Here is an 18,846-nt window from a genome sequence, read left to right as displayed (position 1 = left end):
TTTTTAACATGAATTTAAACTGCTGCTGCTGCTGCTGCTAAGTCGCTTCAGTCGTGTCCGACTCTGTGCGACCCCATAGACGGCAGCCCACCAGGCTCCTCCGTCCCTGGGATTCTCCAGGAAAGAACATTGGAGGGGTTGCCATTTCCTTCTCCAATGCATGAAAGTGAAAAGTGAAAATGAAGTCGCTCAGTCGTGTCTGACTCTTATCGACCCCATGGACTGCAGCCTACCAGGCTCCTCCATCCATGGGATTTTCCAGGCAAGAGTACTGGAGTGGGGTGCCATTGCCTTCTCTGATAAAAGAGCACAGCACCACCTATAGTCTTACCAAAAGAATCAAACCTGAATCTGATCACACGTCTCAAGCTAGCTACCAATTTCCAAGCAATGAAGAAGTCAGATGAATTAATGAGTATAGTCATCCAAACCTCAACAATGACAGGGTCTCAAATGACCCTGGTTCTTCAACAGATAAAATTTTCTTTAAAGAATGAAATAGAGGGGAAATCTGTAATTAATAGACTTAACGGAAATAACATTTTCTTAATGGGCAGAACTAAGCCATCGTGTCTAAGAATGCCCACTTGAGTAATAAAAGTATAAAAGAAACATAAGGAAGTGATTAAAAGTCAGGAGAGTGGGTTACTCTTACAGGAAAGGCGATTGGGACAGGACCTGTGGGGCTGCTGCTACGCTGACTGGCAAAGTTGTTTCTTGACCTGGGTGGTAGTTACATGGCTAGTTCCCCTCTAATAATTCACTAAACTATATATTTGTGAAGTTTTTCCTTATCAGTGCTTTATTTTACAATCAAAAAGTTTAACAGAAAGAAAAAAGAAACATGACTTTGTTATCATTGTTCTTGACTTACCACCATAGCTTCATTCTTATTTTCAACTCTCCAAAAAGATTTGTAACCCTTACCTTGGTCACAATACATCAATAAATCAGGGTTATGGACCACAATAAAAGTTTCTCCATCTTTAATATGTGGCTGATGATAGCGATAGTGCACAGGCAAAAAAGCTTGGAAACAATCAATGCACTGTGAATCTTGTCTAGCATAAATGAGAACTTCAGATTCCTTGGACAAATAGTTGGGAGCCTCTATATTAAAATTTTCCGAAACCATCACTGCCTGTCAAAAAGAATACAAATATCAGTCCAGAAGAAATGAATGAGGAAGATGTAAAAAACAAAACCAGAAGACTGCTATATAGATGAACAAAAATGTCAAACACACCACCCCTTATAAACAATTTTCATTCCTTGTCCATCCTCAGTTTTAAGTAGAAAACACAAGATGTGATCTGTGTTTAATAGAAGCTTACTAAAAGTAAACTGAAGAAATTATACTCTGAGGCGTGAAATTTCCTCATAATAAGAATTTCTATGTAATTTCCTTATCAACCTTTGCTTTGGTAACAAAACAGGTACCGAGAAAAGAAACTTCAGGAATAAATACAGCATTATTCAATAAGCTTGAAAACTATGATAAAAAGTTAACCCAGTATTGGGTTAAAATGATAGGTATCACTCTGGTAATTTCCTGTTCTTCAAAGAAGCAAGTAAGATGGTAGTGAGTAAGATAGAGCATTGCGGGCAGGAAGTCAAAGCAAAGGTCAGCACTCTTTTTTGGATACAAAGAGTTAATGGAAAAAATGGTAATGATTCTTTTAAAAACTAACATGGTAAAAAAACATTTTAAAATAAGTGTTTTATGCCAAAAGTAAAAATGCACACGTGGCAGAAATTAGTCTTACATTATAAATGTATCCATATATACATATTTATTTATAAAACCACACATATACACACACACATACACATACATATGAACATTATATACATGTGTGCATGTGTATGCACACACACATGCAAGTTTTCTTCAGATTCACTTACACAAAGAGAAAAAACCAGCATTAATTTCTACCCACCAGAGCTAGCATCCTAATTCTTTTATTTGACAGTGACACCAAGTGCTGTATTTTCACATGTTGTTTCTTCCCTGTTCATCACAGGAGTAACAGAACTAACTAGCAAAGGTCAAAGATTTATAATCTTATGACTCACAAGGAACTTGAGAAGTGATCAATTTAAACCACTGTTCCAATGAGAGTATTTTTCAAATATCTAGCCACTGTTTTAATGCTTTCAATGATTGGAAGGAAGTTCATTATTTTAAGTCATCTCATTTAATGTACTGTTAAATATATTTCCTTTTTATTAGTAGAAACTTGATTCTCTGACCCCAAACAATTCACCAATTGTCCATGCTTACAATATTTGCAAAAAATATGTTATTTGTTTTACTAAGGGTCCCTCATAACTTAGAAGGCAACCACCCTCCTCCATATGTTTTCTCCTTCCCAAAGAAATATGTACAGTTTTCTTGGTTTCTCAAGACATGGTTTTCCAAACCATTCATCGTATCAGTTGCCTTTTGAAATACTCAGAGAAAATAGCAGCAATACTAACTTCTTTACCAAAAATTACATTATTTTTTTTCCAGTTTCTAGGTTTAAAAATTTCATTAACTTTTTAGCAGCCTCATTTCAGTGTGATATATATATATATATATATAATTTTTTTAAACTAATAGACTTCATTTTTTAGAGCAATTTTAGGTATAGAAAAATTAAGCAGAAAATATAGCATTCCCACATACTCCCCATCCCTCTCAAACACACTCACAGTTTTCTCTATTATTAAAATCAGTCTGGTACATTTGTTACAATTCATTAAGTCAATACTGATACATTATTATTAACTACAGTCTATAGTTTAAGTTAGGGTTCACTCTTTGTGTTGTAGAGCCTATGGATTTTGACAAATATAAAATGACATGTATCATACTGAATAGTTTCAATGACCCAGGGCTCTGCCTATTCATCCTTATATTTTTCATTTGAACTTTTTGCAGAAAACTTTTAAGTAACTCCCATCCAATTTTTTCAAGTAATTGACTTTTCACTAATTAAATCCAGGGACTTATATTTATCTCTATTAAATTTTATCTTTCTGGCTATTGTCTATTTTTTTCTAGGCTGTTGAGATTTAACTGAAATCCCAATCTGTCAACCATTTATGTAACATTTATGAACTTGATAACAATATCTTCTGTATTTTTATCTAAGTATAAAAATGTTGACTAAGAAGATTACAACAGCAAATCCCTAAGAAATTTCACTAGAGACCTTCTGCTACAAGTTTATCAATGCACTCTCTTTGCATACAACTAGATATAAATCAAAATAACACATATTTTCTATCTTGTCAACAAAGATGTATAGAATGACCCAGTAATAATAAAGGTAACTTTCTTTGAGTACCAATTAAGCTCAGTAGTTTATACACACTCTTTTCTTTAATTTTCACAAGATCCCTATCAGGTAGGAACTCTTAGCCCTGTTATATAAATGTGTAAACAAAGTATCAGGTGGATAAACAATATAGTAGCTAGTAAGGAGAGGAGACAAGATTCAAAGCCAGGTCAAAGAGATTCCCCTATTCAGTTAGGTTAAATAAGATAGCCAATATTTATCTAGTTGAAAATTAAGTATAATAAGTAGAACTAACACAAAGTATATTCCTGACAGTGCTATTTAGAATTTATGATGGCATTATGATCTTCAGCTTCTCTAATTAATGAGTTTTGTTTACTGTTTATTTTCCATAGACATAAAAATATGGAAACTTCCCAAAAACTGAGAATATTTTTAACATGAATTTAAACTGCTGCTGCTGCTGCTGCTAAGTCGCTTCAGTCGTGTCCGACTCTGTGAGACCCCATAGACGGCAGCCCACCAGGCTCCTCCGTCCCTGGGATTCTCCAGGCAAGAATACCAGAGTGGGTCGCCATCTCCTTCTCCAATGCATGAAAGTGAAAAGTGAAAGTGAAGTCGCTCAGTCATGCCCGACTCTTAGTGACCCCATGGACTGAAGCCTACCAGGCTCCTCGGTCCATGGGATTTTCCAGGCAAGAGTACTGGAGTGGGGTGCCATTGCCTTCTCCGGAATTTAAACTAGAATTTAAACTAAAATATAATGAAAATGAGGCAAACTGGTCTAAATGGCATTTTGGCCTTCAGAGAGGGCTCTATTAGTCAAAGGGTTATTTGGTGATGGTTCAAAAACTTTTATTCTGGGTATCTGAATCTCAAAAATCAGCCTTAGGGCCTTCCCTGGTGGTCCAGTGGCTAAGACTCTGTGCTCTGAATGCAGGGGGTCAGGTTCGATCCCTGGTCAAGGAACTGGATCCCACATGCTGCAACTAAGAGTTCTCATGCTGCAACTAAGACCCACTGGCTAACAGCCATGGACCTACACTTTTTCATGACAACACTAAACTACACATATCAAAAACCACCTTAGCAAAGTTAAATGAATTAAGCAATAAAATTTTTGAACTGTAACACTCAACAGATCTTTCTCCCCTAGACTAGAGCTCTATCTGGAGAAGGCAATGGCACCCCACTCCAGTAGTCTTGCCTGGAAAATCCCACGGACAGAGGAGCCTGGTAGGCTGCAGTCCATGGGGTCGCTGGGAGTCGGACACGACTGAGCAACTTCACTTTCACTTTTCACTTTCATGCATTGGAGAAGGAAATGGCAACCCACTCCAGTGTTCTTACCTGGAGAATCCCAGGGACAGGACAGCCTGGTGGGCTGCAGTCTATGGGGTCGCACAGAGTCGGACACGACTGAAGCGACTTAGCAGCAGCAGCAGCAGAGCTCTATCAAAAAAACTCAAAACCAGAACAAAAAAAATCTAAAACATTTCCCAAGTAAGACACAGCAATCAGTATCTTTGAATAACTTATACAATCTAAAATTGTAAAACTAAAGAAATGAAATGTATAACAATAAATACTTTTCTGACACTGGGATGTTAATTCTTGTTAATTACTTATTTATGTATTTTTATTTGGTCACGCTGTCTTCATTGCTGTGTGCTAGTTTTCTCTTGTTGGGGAGAGCGGTGGCTACTCTTTGTTGCAGTAAGTGGGCTTATCCTTGTGGAGGCTTCTTGTTGCGGCTTGGGGGCTCCAGAGCTCTAGCTTCAGTAGCTGTGATGCATGGGGTTAGCTGCTCTGAGGCATGTGGGATCTTCCTGGACTAGGGATTGAATCCGTGTTCCCTGCATTGGTAGGTAGATTCTTAACCACAGTACCATCAGGGAAGCCCCGGGATGTTAATTCTAACAGTACCTATTTTTTTCTAATCAGTCTGGCTAAAGAGTTTATCAATTTTATCCATCTTAAACTACAAGTTTTTGGTTTCACCAGCTTTCCCTACTGTGTGTGTCTGTTTTCTAGTTCATGAATTTCTGCTGTGACCTTCATTATTTCCATCCTTCTACTGTGGTTTCACGTGCTTATCATAGATTAAGGAGGCTTAGCTGAAAACGTTAATTGAGATCTTCTTTCAAAATAGATAGGCATCTTAGTGCTACAAATTTCCCTCTAAACACAGCTTTAGCAGTATCCCATTAGTTCTGGTATGTTATGTTTTCATTTTCATTCAGTTCAAAATACTTTATTTCCCTTCTGCTTTCTTCTTTTGACCCATGGATTACTTAGAAGTGTGTTAATTAGTTTCCAAATATTTGAAGATTTTCTAAAGATCTTTCTATTCTTTATTTCTAATTTAGTTCATTTGCAGTCAAGAATATTCTTTGTAAGACTTGAATTCTAAATTTATTGAGGCTTGTTTTATAGCCTAGAATGATCTATCTTGATAAATACTGCATGTATACTTATAAAGAACATGTATTCCACTGTTGTTGGATGGAATGGTCCATAAATGCCAATTAGATCAGGGGGTTGGTTCACAGTTTTGTTCAAATCTTTCATATCCTTACCAACTTTCTGTCTACTTATCACATCAATTACTGAGAGAAGGGTACTGAAATCTCCAACTATAAGTGTGGATTCATCTATTCCACCTTACAGTTCAACCAATTTTTCTTTGCATTTTGAATCTGTTATTAGTGACATAAATGTTTAGAATTATTATTTCCTGCTGATTAATTGATCCCTTTATCAAAATGGTGATAGTCTTTAGCACTTGTGACAATCTTTGCTCTTGAATCCCTTTGCCTAATATTAATATAACCACATCAGCTTTCCTTTGATCAGTGTGAGCATGTCTTATCTTTTGTTTTAAAAGTTCATTTCTTATATGCAATATACAGTTAGGTATTGATTTCTTATCCAATCTGAAAATCTCAGCCTTTTAATGGAGATATTTAGACATTTACATTTAATATGATTATTAATATTGTTAAGTTTAATTCATCTTGTTCTCTGTATCTTTATTTTTTGTTCCCTTTATCTTCTTTCTCTGCCTTCTCTCCAATAGACTGAATTTTTTTATAGTTCCATTTAATCTGCTGTGCTGGCATATTAACTATGACTGTTATTTTTGCAGTTACTTCAGTTTATAGTAAACATCTTTACTGTATCAGTCTACTTTCAAGTGACATTAAACTACCTTACATTTAGTGTAACAACCTTACTAAAGTGTATTTCATTTTTCACCTTCAACCTTGTGATAGTGCGATCATACATTTTATTCTTAGACATGGTATGGATGCTACACTACATTGTTGTTATTTTTTGTCAATTATCTTGGAAAAATTCACATAATATGGAAAAAAAACTTATTTTTACTCATGTAGTTATCATTTCAAGTGTTCTTCTTTCCTCGATTTCATCTGGTATCATTTTCCTTCTGCCTGAAGGATCTCTTCTAACATTTCTGGTATTGGAGGTCTGATGGTGAAGAATTCTTTCAACCTTTATGCCTGAAAAAGTCTTTATTTCACCTTCACCTTGAAAGGCATTTTCACTGTATAAAGAAACAGATTTTTTTTTTCTTTCTATATTTTAAAGATGCTGCTGCTCCAAATTCTTGTTTGCATTATTTTCGACAAGAAATCTGCTGTTATTCTTACCTTTGGTCCTCTGTATTTTATGTGTTTGTTTTTTTTTTCATCTTGATGCTTTTAAGATTTTCTCATTATCATTGTTTTAAACAATTTTATTATCTTGTACCTTGATATAGTTTCTTTCATATTTCTTGCACTGAGCTTCATAGATATGTGGGTTCGTAGTTTCCATCAAATCTGAAATTTTCTCAGCCATTATTTCTTCAAATATTTTTTTCCATCTCCATCTCTTTCATCTCTCCTTGGGGATTTCCGTTACACCTCCCCTGCTCAGTTTTATTGAGATACAACATATAACATTGTGTAGGCTTAAGGTATATAACATGAAGATCTGATATATGTATATTTTGAAAAATAATTACCATAATAATATTAGTTAAAATGTCCATCACCTCACACAGTTACCTTTCAGTGTGTGTGCATGGTGAGAACATTTAAGGTATACTCTCTCAGCAACACAGTTTGTTAACTACAGTCACCATGCTATGCATTAGATTTTCAGAACTTAACTCTTCTTACAACTAGGAGTTTGTACTTTCTGACTGCCTTCACCCATTTCTCCTGCGTTCTCACCCCTGGCAATGACCAATCTACTCTCTGTTTCTGAGTTCAGTTTTTCTTATATTCCCCATCTAAGTGAGATCATACAGCATTTGTCTTTCTTTGACTTATTTTACTAGCACAACACTTTCAAAGTTCATGCGTTTTGTTGCAAATGGCAGAATTTCTTCTTTTTTTTTTAATGTTTGCATAACATTCCATTGTGTGTGTCTCTGTGTATGGGTATCCATATACATGTGTATATACACATATATACACAAATGCACACAAATACATACACATTTATACACATCTCAGTTTCAGAAATATATATCTCACATTTTCTTTGTCCATTCACCTATTGATGGATGCTTAGGTTGCTTCCATATCCTGGCTATTGTAAATAATGCTGTAATGAACGTTGAGGATGCAGGTATCTCTTAGAAATAACCCAATTAGACTTATGGTAGGTCACATGAAGTTGTTCCACAACTCACTAATGTTCTACTAGCTTTTTACATTTCTTTTCTTTATCTGTTTTATATTTTTGGTAGTTTCTATTGCTATGATTTCAAGTTCATTAATCTTTTCTTCTGCATTAATCTGCCATTAATTCCATCCAGAATATTTTCCATCTCATACTTTGTAGTCTTAATTTTTAAAAGGTCAACTGTCCTTTCAAGTATCTTCCATTTTTCTATTTACCTTTCTGAACATAAGGAATACAGCTATGATCAGCATTAACTGAATCATTTACCTCCTCATTACAGGTCATATTTTCCCACATCCTTGCAAAACTTTTATTAGAGTCAAGACATTTTGATCCTGTTGGGTACTAGATATTTCTGCATTCCTATAAATATTCTTAAGCTTTGTTTGTAATGCTGTAAGGTTACTTGCAACTGTCTGATTTTTGCAAGGTCTTGGTTTTGAAATTTGTTAGGTAGGACTGAAATAATGTTCACTCTAGGGCTTAGTATTCCCCACTACTGAGTACTTCTGTTTACTCTATCCAAAGCCTAGTGAATTACAAGGATTATCCCAGTCTGGTTGGTGGGAACAGGTACCACAGCTAGACCTGTATGAGACACTATTACCTCTAATTTTTTCATATAGTTCTTTTCCCAGCATCAAGCAGTTTCCTCACATGCATGCATTAATTAATACTCAACTATGCATTCAGGGGAACCTCTGTGGATCTCTGGAATTTGTCTCTATGCAGTTCTCTCTTCTCTGATACACTGTTAGTGAATTCTAGTGACTCTGTGTGCATGCATGCTAAGTCACTTCAGTCGTGTCTGATGGGATTCTCCAGATAAGAATACTGGAGAGGGTTGCCATGCCATACCCTCCTCCAGGGAATCTTCCCAACCCAGGGGTCAAACCTGCATCTCTTATGTCTCCTGCATTGGCAGGCGGGTTCTTTACCACTAGTGTCACCTGGAAAGCACTTTTAGTGACTTTGGTCTTTCCCAAATCCTACCTTTATCTCCTTAACTCAAGAAGTCCACTAGGCTCTGCTTAGGTTCACCCTCCCTGTACCACAGTCTGAACTCTCATGTAATAAACTAGGACAACTGAAGGGCTAACATTATTTATTTCTCATCTCTAAGATTTCACTGCTTGATATTCAATTATTTTTTCCATTCTTTCTTATATTTTGTCTATTTCTTGGTTGTTTCAAGTGGAAAGCAAATGTGTTCCCTGTTCTTTACCTTGGCCAAGGCAAAAGTCCTAACACATTTTGACTGAGTGAAACTTGCAATTTCAAAAACATTTCCATTTTGACCTATAAAATATCAATTTCTTATGTTTCAATCTAATATTATGCTGTTTCCAAAGAATGTGAGAGATTTTGATTAAAAATCTACAATGAAACTAGTTAAGACTTGTTTTATTTTCAAATTGCTCAGAAGCTATCATAAACTCATATCATCCATACAGTCAAAAATTTTGTCTTATCTAATAGAATCAAGATATATAAGCATCAATCATTCCCTATGTATAAATTCTCTTCTATCTAGTTAAAGTCACCAAATAATACCACATCTCATGACAAAGTTTCTCTGCACAAAGAATTGGGGCCACAGTCTCAACTCAGCTAGGCAGAAGGAAATAGCATCTAATATATCAGGAAATCAACTTCTAATTATACAAACGAGACATCTCTTTTTCTAGAAGCTTCCAAAATGAAAAAGTAAATTCACGTAAAAGATTTGTAATTAGATATTAGAGAATTAGGAAGCAGAAAATCAAGATAAAGAGAAACCTGTCAAGCAATCTATAATGGGACCCTTTACCCACCTTATTTTCTCATTATAGGCAACCTGCACACACCCCTATCTCATCCCAACCACAGGTATGGGTATGTGGGTATGTGACCTCTTTTTGGGTATCTATGCATAAAAAAATTCCACTTTCTTAAAACATGGTAGATCATTTTATTAAGTAAATTTAAATATGATTCCAATCCATGTCAGTACAAGCCAAGAACTGTATTTAAACTTGAAATGTACTTTTTTTTTTTGGCTGTACCATTCAGCTTGCAGGATCTTAATTCCCAGACCAGGGACTGAACCTGGGCAGTGAAAGTGTGGAGTCCTAACCACTGTACTGCCAGGGAATTCCCAAAACATATTGTGTAAAAATTAAAAAGCCTCATTCAGAATTCATGCTCAGTGAAAAAAAGAAACAAACAAACAAAAAAAAAGGATCTTCCCACATACGTATCTAAACTGCCATATATGTGAACATGTGTACCTAAACTGCCATACAGACACAAAAACAGAAATAGGAAGAAATGGTAACGAGAGGTTAAAATAGGGGAAAGCTTAGCATTGTATACTTTTTATACTCCCTGAATTATAAACCATAAGGATATAATTACCTACTCAAAAACAAATGTAAATAAAACAGGTGAAGAAATTAGACTAAATCACAATTAGAAATAAACCACCATCCTAAATGACTCCAAGTATATCCAAGTGTATTTTGCCTTTTTAAAATTCATATACAGAATGAACTAAAACAGTTTCCCCAAATTTCTTAATAGGAATTACTTCAGTCATTAAGAGATTTGGGGATCCAATTTGATTTGCTGAATTAAGCTTTCTCAGAAAGACAATAATTTGCACCAAAAATACCCCCTGGTGATTCTTATCAAAGTTAGGCAAACTCTTAACTAAGGAGTAAGATTTATTTCCCAAAAGAACACCAACTTTGCAATTAGACAATCCTGGATTCATTTCCTGGCTTTTCCATTTACCTATGTGATCCGGGATAAGTTATTTGGACCCTTTGTGCCTGTTTCCTTATCTAGAAAATGGAATCTTTCCAAGGATGCTGTAAAGATTAATCTATGAAAAGGATGTGGGACATAATCTTTCTTATAATGCTTAATTTTATCTTGCTTCCTTCAAAAAAAATACCTGTTATATAGATATCCAATAAATATTTGTTTCCTTTCCTCCCATACCCATATTATACAGATGTTGGGGTATATGTCAAATTTTAACAAAGTAGTTGTTGTTGAAGCAGTATTTATTAACCACTAATCTTTTCAAAGACAAGCTTTAATATAATCGCCATTTTAGCTGACTTATTACAGACAAGTATGACAAGTTTCACTCACTTTTTAAAGAATACTCCTATCCTATCTTTTACATACACTTAACAAAATGAATTAAAAAATACTACAATGTCATCTTGTCTATTTTGCCTTAATCCAATTACAATATTCCTACAATAATTTCCCTCTCAAAAAATCCCTCTAACAGTTGTACCTCTGTTATGTTTCTCTCTCGTAATGAAGCCAACTCATACGGATCCACAAAAAGTCCTGTTGGGATGTACTGTTTAATTAAGAGTCGGCAGGTCTGTAAGTCCTCAATGCTTTCTCCAAATTTCACTTTTGTTAACAGGTCTCTGTAAGACAAGTATGTTTTAAGTAAATACCTTCATTCAATTTTTTTTTCTTAAGAATTCATTCAATTTTTAAACAAGCTAATATAACAAGCTTATATTTAAATTAGCACAAATATTATATTTCAAATTAGTTTTTCAAAAGATCAAAAAATTAATGAAATATTTACATCACATCAGAATCACTCATTAGATCTTTTAGAAATTCATGTCATAGTCACAGTATCCTTTTAGGGTATCCTATTAGACAAACATCAGTGGGAAAGGATGGAGTCCAGAAACAGACACACACTTTTTAAAAATAAAGGTGCCAATATAATTTGATGGGGAAAAGATTATCTTTTCAACAAACAATGCTGAAACAACTGTGTACCTATATAGAAAAAACTGAACTGTGACCTCTACCTCATACCATACCACAAGTATTAATCTAAAATAAACCTATTTTAATAAACTTAAATGTACAATTGTCTCAGCTTTCTCTCTGGAGGCTTATTTTGGACCAAGTGCAGAGAAGGAGGTCCAAAGCATGGTGATTTTGCTTAAGTGAGAAAACAGGGATAGAAGATAAGGGAGGATTAAGCAGCTAGAAGTCATAGCACTACGTTCCAGAGAGGAAGTATCTTTGTACAATGAGTTCTAGAAGTCTGAATTGGAGTCCCCTTGAATTTTTATTGAGTACTAAAATAAACATGAGTAATATGTAACTCCACAAGACTGGACAAAGAATTACCAAGGAACTGAAAGATAAGAAATTCTGAAATTTCACAAAGACACTGCATTCCACCAACCAAAGGATAGAAACCAAAGAGTTCAGCAGAGATCCCACTGAGATAGAAAGTAGAATGGCGGTTGCCAGGGCCAGGTGGTTGGGGGATGGGGATGAGGAGTTACTGTTAAGAGGTACAGATTTCAGTTTTGTAAGATGAAGAGTGGTCTGTGGATAGTTAGTAATAATGGTAACACAACAATGGGAATGTCCTTAATGCCACTAAAGTGTATAATTTAAAATGGTTAGGACAGCATATTTTATGTTACAGGTATTTTACCACAATTAAAATAAATAATAGTGTAAAAAATATATGACTGATCAGAGCAAAAGTAACAACAATTTTGGCAGGTTTACAACATAAGCAAAAAAGCATAAAGTTAATTAACGTATGGCAAGAATAGTATAAAGGGGAGAAGAAAGAAATGAACTATTCTGCTATAAGATTCATGCATTATTCATGGTATAAACAGTATTATCTGAAGGTAGTCTCTGATAAGTTAAAATTGTAAACCCTAAAGCAACTAATTTTTTAAAAAGAGAGAGGTATAGTTAATAAGCCAAAAATGGAGATAAAATGGAATGATCTAAAAATATTCCATTTATCCAAAATAAGGCAAGAAAAAAGAAAAAAGATTAGATGGTACAAATAGAAAAAAATATAGAAAAGAAGTAGCAAGATGAGTAAATTTAAACCAAACCAACCAAATCTATATTAACATTAAAAGTATATGGTCTAATCACTCCAGTTAAAATATAGAGATTGACAGATTGGATGAAATAGCAACACTTAACTATATGCTGTCTACAAGAAATGGCAAATATAAACACAGATAAAAGTAGAAGGATGGAAAAATGTATGCAAATATTAATAACAATACTATAGAGTGGCTCTGATGCTGGGAGGGATTGGGGGCAGGAGGAGACGGGGACAACAGAGGATGAGATGGCTGGATGGCATCACTGACTGGATGGATGTGAGTCTGAGTGAACTCCAAGAGTTGGTGATGGACAGGGAGGCCTGGCGTGCTGCGATTCATGGGGTCGCAAAGAGTGGGACATGATTGAGCGACTGAACTGAACTGAGAGTGGCTATAATAATACTGAAAAAGAAGACTTTAGGACAAGGAATATTGCCATGGATAAAGAAGAATACCACACAAAAATAAAAGGGTCAATCATCAAGAAAATATAACAAGAAAATAAAATATAACAATAATTTATATATAAAATATAACTGTCTGTAGCCAATAACAGAGCTTCAAAGATTCCTGTATTTTACATCATAGTAAAAACGGGTAGCACTATAAGGATAAACAGACAAATTCACAATTACAGCAAAAGATTTTGATACCCTTCTTTCAGTAATGGATAAAACAAGTAGAGAGAAAATCAGTAAAGACACAGAAAACATGAACAACCTTCAATTTAGTTGATCTAACTGACAATTATAGTAATAGAACATTCTAAGTGCATAAGAAAAACTATATGCTGAGCATTAAAAGAAGTCTCTAAAAGTTTTAAAGAACTGAAATCAAGCAGAATATGGTCTCTTAACAACTTGGCATTAAATTGGGACTCAATAGGAGAAGGAGCTACGGCCTCCTCCAAGCCACAGCCTCAGCCTCTCTTGTCCTTCAGACTATGCCTGGGATCTGCTGCCAGGTAGCCTTGGTCCCACAGACCTGCTTGTATGGTCTCAGGTTTCTTTACCTCCAGAAAGAAAAACTGACACCCTGCACCTTGGAAATTGATGTAAGAGACTGAAATTAGGGACTTCTTTCAAATATGAACATGGTTAATCAAAACCCAAAGGATCAATACTGGAAATAAAATATGCCAGTTCAAACTAGTATTTCTGGGAGAGCCTGCTGTTGGCAAATCAAGCCTGGTGCTTCATTTTGTGAAGGGCCAACTTCATGACTTTCAAGAGAGTACCACTAAGGCTGTTTTTCTAAGCTGCATGAAATGTGGGACATGGGATACAATTGGTCAAGAATGATTATCACAGCCTAGCAACAATTACTACAGAGGAGTACCGGCAGCCATTAGTTGCAAAAAAGGTAAAGTAAAGTGAAGTCGCTCAGTTGTGTCTGACTCTTTGCGACACCATGGACTGTAGCCCACCAGGCTCCTCCATCCATGGAATTTTCTAGGCAAGAGTACTGGAGTGGGTTGTCATTTCCTTCTCCAGGGGATCTTCCCGACCCAGGGATTGAACCCAGGTCTCCCGCATTGTAGGCAGACGCTTTACCGTCTGAGCCACCAGGGATTGCAAATGAGGAGTCCTTTGTAAGAACAAAAAACTAGGTTAAATTACTTCAGAGAGAAGTGAGTCCTAACACTGTCATAACTTTACCAGGAAAGTAGGTCGATCTAGAAAAAATGGGCTGAGATTTCCAGGAAGCACAGTCCTGTGCAAATGACAAGGTATTCACGAAGACATCATCTCAAACAACAATGAATGTAAATAAAATATTCACAGTAATAGCTAAAAAGTTGCCAAGGAATGAACTACAGAATCCAGGACCAAATTCTGCCAGAGCAAGAGCAGCAGACCTTACTGAACCCATTACAGTCAACCACGGGTCAGTGGTTAGGTAGAATATTCTTCTGCTTTCTAAATGTTAGCAGGGGAATTGGAGCATTAAACAAGTTTAGTATGACTTATAATAGAGTCAAGTTTCTAATACAGAATTATTTTAAGTGTCTTGAACTTCATTTTTAATAACATGCATGTGTCCCTTACTAATATTTCAGAAACAGACAGAGAGAATGAGAGCTGTGTGTTCACCTATTTCACTGGCACATTAAGGGGAATCATTTCTCATCACCAGAAACATAGACAAGTGACTGGACCCAAAGTGAATCAGAATCTACAGTTCTATGAAAAAGATCTGGAACACTCCAGAAACATTCTTTATTTAGAAGGAGAGTCTAAAGATACTTATACTTAGCCACAGTATTCATGCTAACAGTAACTTTTCCTAGTATCTATATTTAAAGTGTATGCTCCACATTTTAACAAATTATTCAAAAGAAAATAGTCCCGTATCTTTAAGGGGAAAAAATGAACATCAATAGCGTCTAAACTATATAGCCAGACCTATTATTTTTCAAATGAAAAATCAAATGTAAACCCATCTTGTTTTAGGAATATGAAAAATGATAAGTGCATTTAATGAATCATGTCCCCTCAGACATGTGAGCTTATCAACAAAATTGAAATAAATCAGGTGTCTGTGATTCTGTTTAATCACTGCTAGCTATTACATAGGTTTTGTTTAGTGGCAGAGAAGGAGCTTTTGCCCCCACTGGACATAATAGTCAATACACTGACAATTACGAACATTCAAACTTATTTTAAAGTCCATCTTCAGCTGTGCTATAAGCAGGGTAATATATTGTAGTTTCCATGTTGTTCAGTTGCTAAGCTGTGTCCGACTCTTTGCAACCCCATGAACTACAGCATTCCAGGCTTCACTGTTGTTCACTATCTTCTGGAGTTTGCTCAAACTCATGTCCATTGAATTAGTGATGTCATCCAACCATGTTTATTACTCATTTGTAATACTTAAAGAGCTGCTTAAAGTATGCAAATGTATAGTTACTAATACAGTTAAATTTTTTCCTTTTCTCCCCCTTTGAAAGGAAAGGGCTGTTTCAATATTTTACTGGGAAAGATTGAGGGCAGGAGGAGAGGGGGGCGGCAGAGAATGAGATAGTTGGATGGTATCACCAACTCAATGGACACGCATTTGAGCAAACTCAGGAGATAGTTACGGCAGGGAAGCCTGGCATGCTGCAGTCCATGGGGTCGCAAAGAGCTGGACACAACTTAGCGACAGAACAACAGTGAATGTGCAACATCTTATCATCAGAAAAAACATATATTTTAAAAGACAGAGATCTTCAAGACCTCCCTCCAAGATGACATTCAATCAATCAACCAACCAAAACATGTTGGATGTATTAGTTAATCTTTACAAAGTTATTCACCTATATTACCTTCCAGTTCACATTCTTCATTTAGCTCACAAATAGAACACATAAATTTCACCAAAAGACTTGTAGAAAATCAAATACACTACAACTATAGTATCCTCTGATCCACTTATCCAGTAACTCTATAAAAGAAATAGAAAGTGAAAGTCGCTCAGTCATGTCCGACTCTTTGCAACCCCATGGACTATAAGTACACATAATTCTCCCCACCAGAATACAGTTCCCAGAGACCAGCAGTTTCTATCCTGTCCTGTAGTGCTATGTGACAAGCACTACATTAAGGAACTTGCCACATATTCTCTGATCTAATCCTAACAACCCTAATAAGGAAATACTTTCATTATCTAATTTCATCAGTAAGGTAACAAAGACTTAAGTAACTTGACTAAGGGTACACATATACTAAATAATAGAGCTACATTGTTAGTCCAAATTTATTTGAATTAAAAACAAGCAAACAAACAGAAAAACCAAGTTCTTTCTACTATACCTCCTAGCCATTCACATGCAGCCTAAAATTGAAGAGTGAGGAGAGTGAGGTATTTTAGTTTAAGGTGATGTATAAAACGACTTAAAAATCATTTTAAATCATAAAATGATTTAAAAAATCATAAATGATTTTAAAAATAAATGTATCAGAATTTATAAATCAAATATCTGACAATAACTTCAAAGTAACCACTTTGAGAGGCTTTAAAGTTTGGGAATCGCTTATGGAACAGCTTCCACAACTTTAACCAGTCTTTTAAATATCTTCAATATTGGCAATATTCATTTTTGAGAATAGTTTCTATTTTGGAAATAGTTTGGGCTTTGGAACCAAGTTTTGTAAATCAGAAATAGTGATTTAGGGTGGTATCTTTGTACATGAGACTGTGGCTTTGAAGTATGATAGTCCTAAATTTCCATCAGAGATCTACCACTCTAAACTCTACTTAAAGTCCCTGAGCCCTAGTTCCCTCATCTGAAATACAAGAAAGGTATCATCTACCTTACAACCATTGTGAAGATTAAATGGAATATGTATATATAGCTCTTGTCTATATAAATAAATAATAGATATGTACAGTAAATAATAAATGTTTGTTTTCTCCTTCTCTTCTCCACTGTTATTTTAATCATTGTTTCAAACTATGAACTGCTTATCTGTCAGTTATAACTCTAAAAATGCAAGTGATTTTTTTTTAGTTTATCCATTTAGTTTCAGCTATCAATTTTTGGTTTTAAATTACATGAAATTGTATTTTGATATAAGTCAATGGGCAACATACCTCTGGAAACCATCTTTCAAAACTTCTTGTCTTAAAATAATTTCAGAACAAGTGGCCCTTATGCCTGTAAGAATGAAAAGACTTTTTTTTAATAAAATAAAAACTCAATGAAAGAATATTTAAATAATTAGAAAATAATTATTTGAATAGACTTTAATTGATTGGAAAATCTAACCAACCTAAAACAAAACAAACACCCTTAAAACTTAAGCAATTTGTGCTATATATAAATCTATTTCTAGTGTAGCATAGGGGTTAAAAGCCTTGACTTTGGTGTTAGATTGGCTAATTTCAAACAACAGTCTGTCACTTAATAGCTGTGTGACGTTGAAGAAGACAGTTTCTCTCATTGCTAGTTGTCATGAGAATTTAATATATGTAGAAGCACTTGGAACAGGGTCAACCACAGAGCACCCACTCTGTGTAAGTGTTTGTTATTTATATTACTTTATTCAGGTGATCACTGGACATCAAAAAGAACAGAACGGTGAAAGAGCCAGGAAAACTCAACTTTAATCCTAGCTCACTGAAACTGAGTATCAGATACAAATTGGCAACTTCTATATTCTATCATCCACAAGTAGAGAAAAGAAGGTACATTTATGCAATGTGTAGACAATGAGAAGGTTTAAAGAAAAGACAAAAACTGGAGGCTTTTCAAAGGTTCAAAGGGTTCTTTTATAAACTTAGAATAACCCAAAATTTCACTAATCTCACTCCATGCAGAACTTACACATTAAAACTGTTACTCAGTGTCAGTTTCATAAAATTTAAAAATTTAGCTACTGATGTTGCTAAGTCACTTCAGTCATGTCCGACGCTGTGCGACCCCAGAAACGGCAGCCCACCAGGCTCCCCCGTCCCTGGGATTCTCCAGGTAAGAACACTGGAGTGGGTTGCCATTTCCTTCTCCAATGTAGGAAAGTGAAAAGTGAAAGTGAAGTCGATCAGTCGTGTCCGACTCCTAGCCACTCCATGGACTGCAGCCTTCCAGGCTCCTCCATCCATGGGATTTTCCAGGCAAGAGTACTGGAGTGGGGTGCCATTAGCTACTAATGATTACCAAATCAGCCCAGGCACCTTGCTATGGAATTTTACTCCATTTTGCAAAGCTGGAAATGTGTGAGAACATTAAAACAAACACAGAAAAACCATACACTATTGTATGTTGTGAATTCCATTAGATGTATTCCTGAGAAGACCCCCAAAAAATGAAGTGGAAAGGAAACATTTGAAATATACCGGAGAGGGAAGGAAGGGGGAAACTATGAAAGATAACATTTATTAAATAATACTTATATGACAGATTCTCTACTTGGGGTTTTCAGGTGTATTTTAACTTTCATGATCTAGAGAAATAGGCCAGCAAAATTACTGCCATTTGT

The 18,846-nt window shown here is 35.4% G+C and overlaps 1 protein-coding gene across 1 annotated transcript in view; it reads right to left on the bottom strand.

The window, feature by feature from the left end:
* Positions 1–18,846, bottom strand: part of PIGX (phosphatidylinositol glycan anchor biosynthesis, class X) — a 26,360-nt gene that overhangs the window by 5,042 nt on the left and 2,472 nt on the right. Inside the window, exons 3-5 of the mRNA XM_010834415.1 lie at positions 17,462–17,525; positions 11,278–11,419; positions 928–1,141 (exon numbers count right to left, since the gene is read on the bottom strand). Of these exons, the coding sequence (XP_010832717.1) occupies positions 928–1,141; positions 11,278–11,419; positions 17,462–17,525 (420 nt within the window). The remainder of the gene's footprint in view (positions 1–927; positions 1,142–11,277; positions 11,420–17,461; positions 17,526–18,846) is intronic.

This window comes from Bison bison, unplaced genomic scaffold, assembly GCF_000754665.1.
Source record: "Bison bison bison isolate TAMUID 2011002044 unplaced genomic scaffold, Bison_UMD1.0 scf7180017864032, whole genome shotgun sequence".
NCBI classification, from domain to species: Eukaryota; Metazoa; Chordata; class Mammalia; order Artiodactyla; family Bovidae; genus Bison; species Bison bison.
This window is presented reverse-complemented; position numbering and strand designations above follow the sequence as displayed.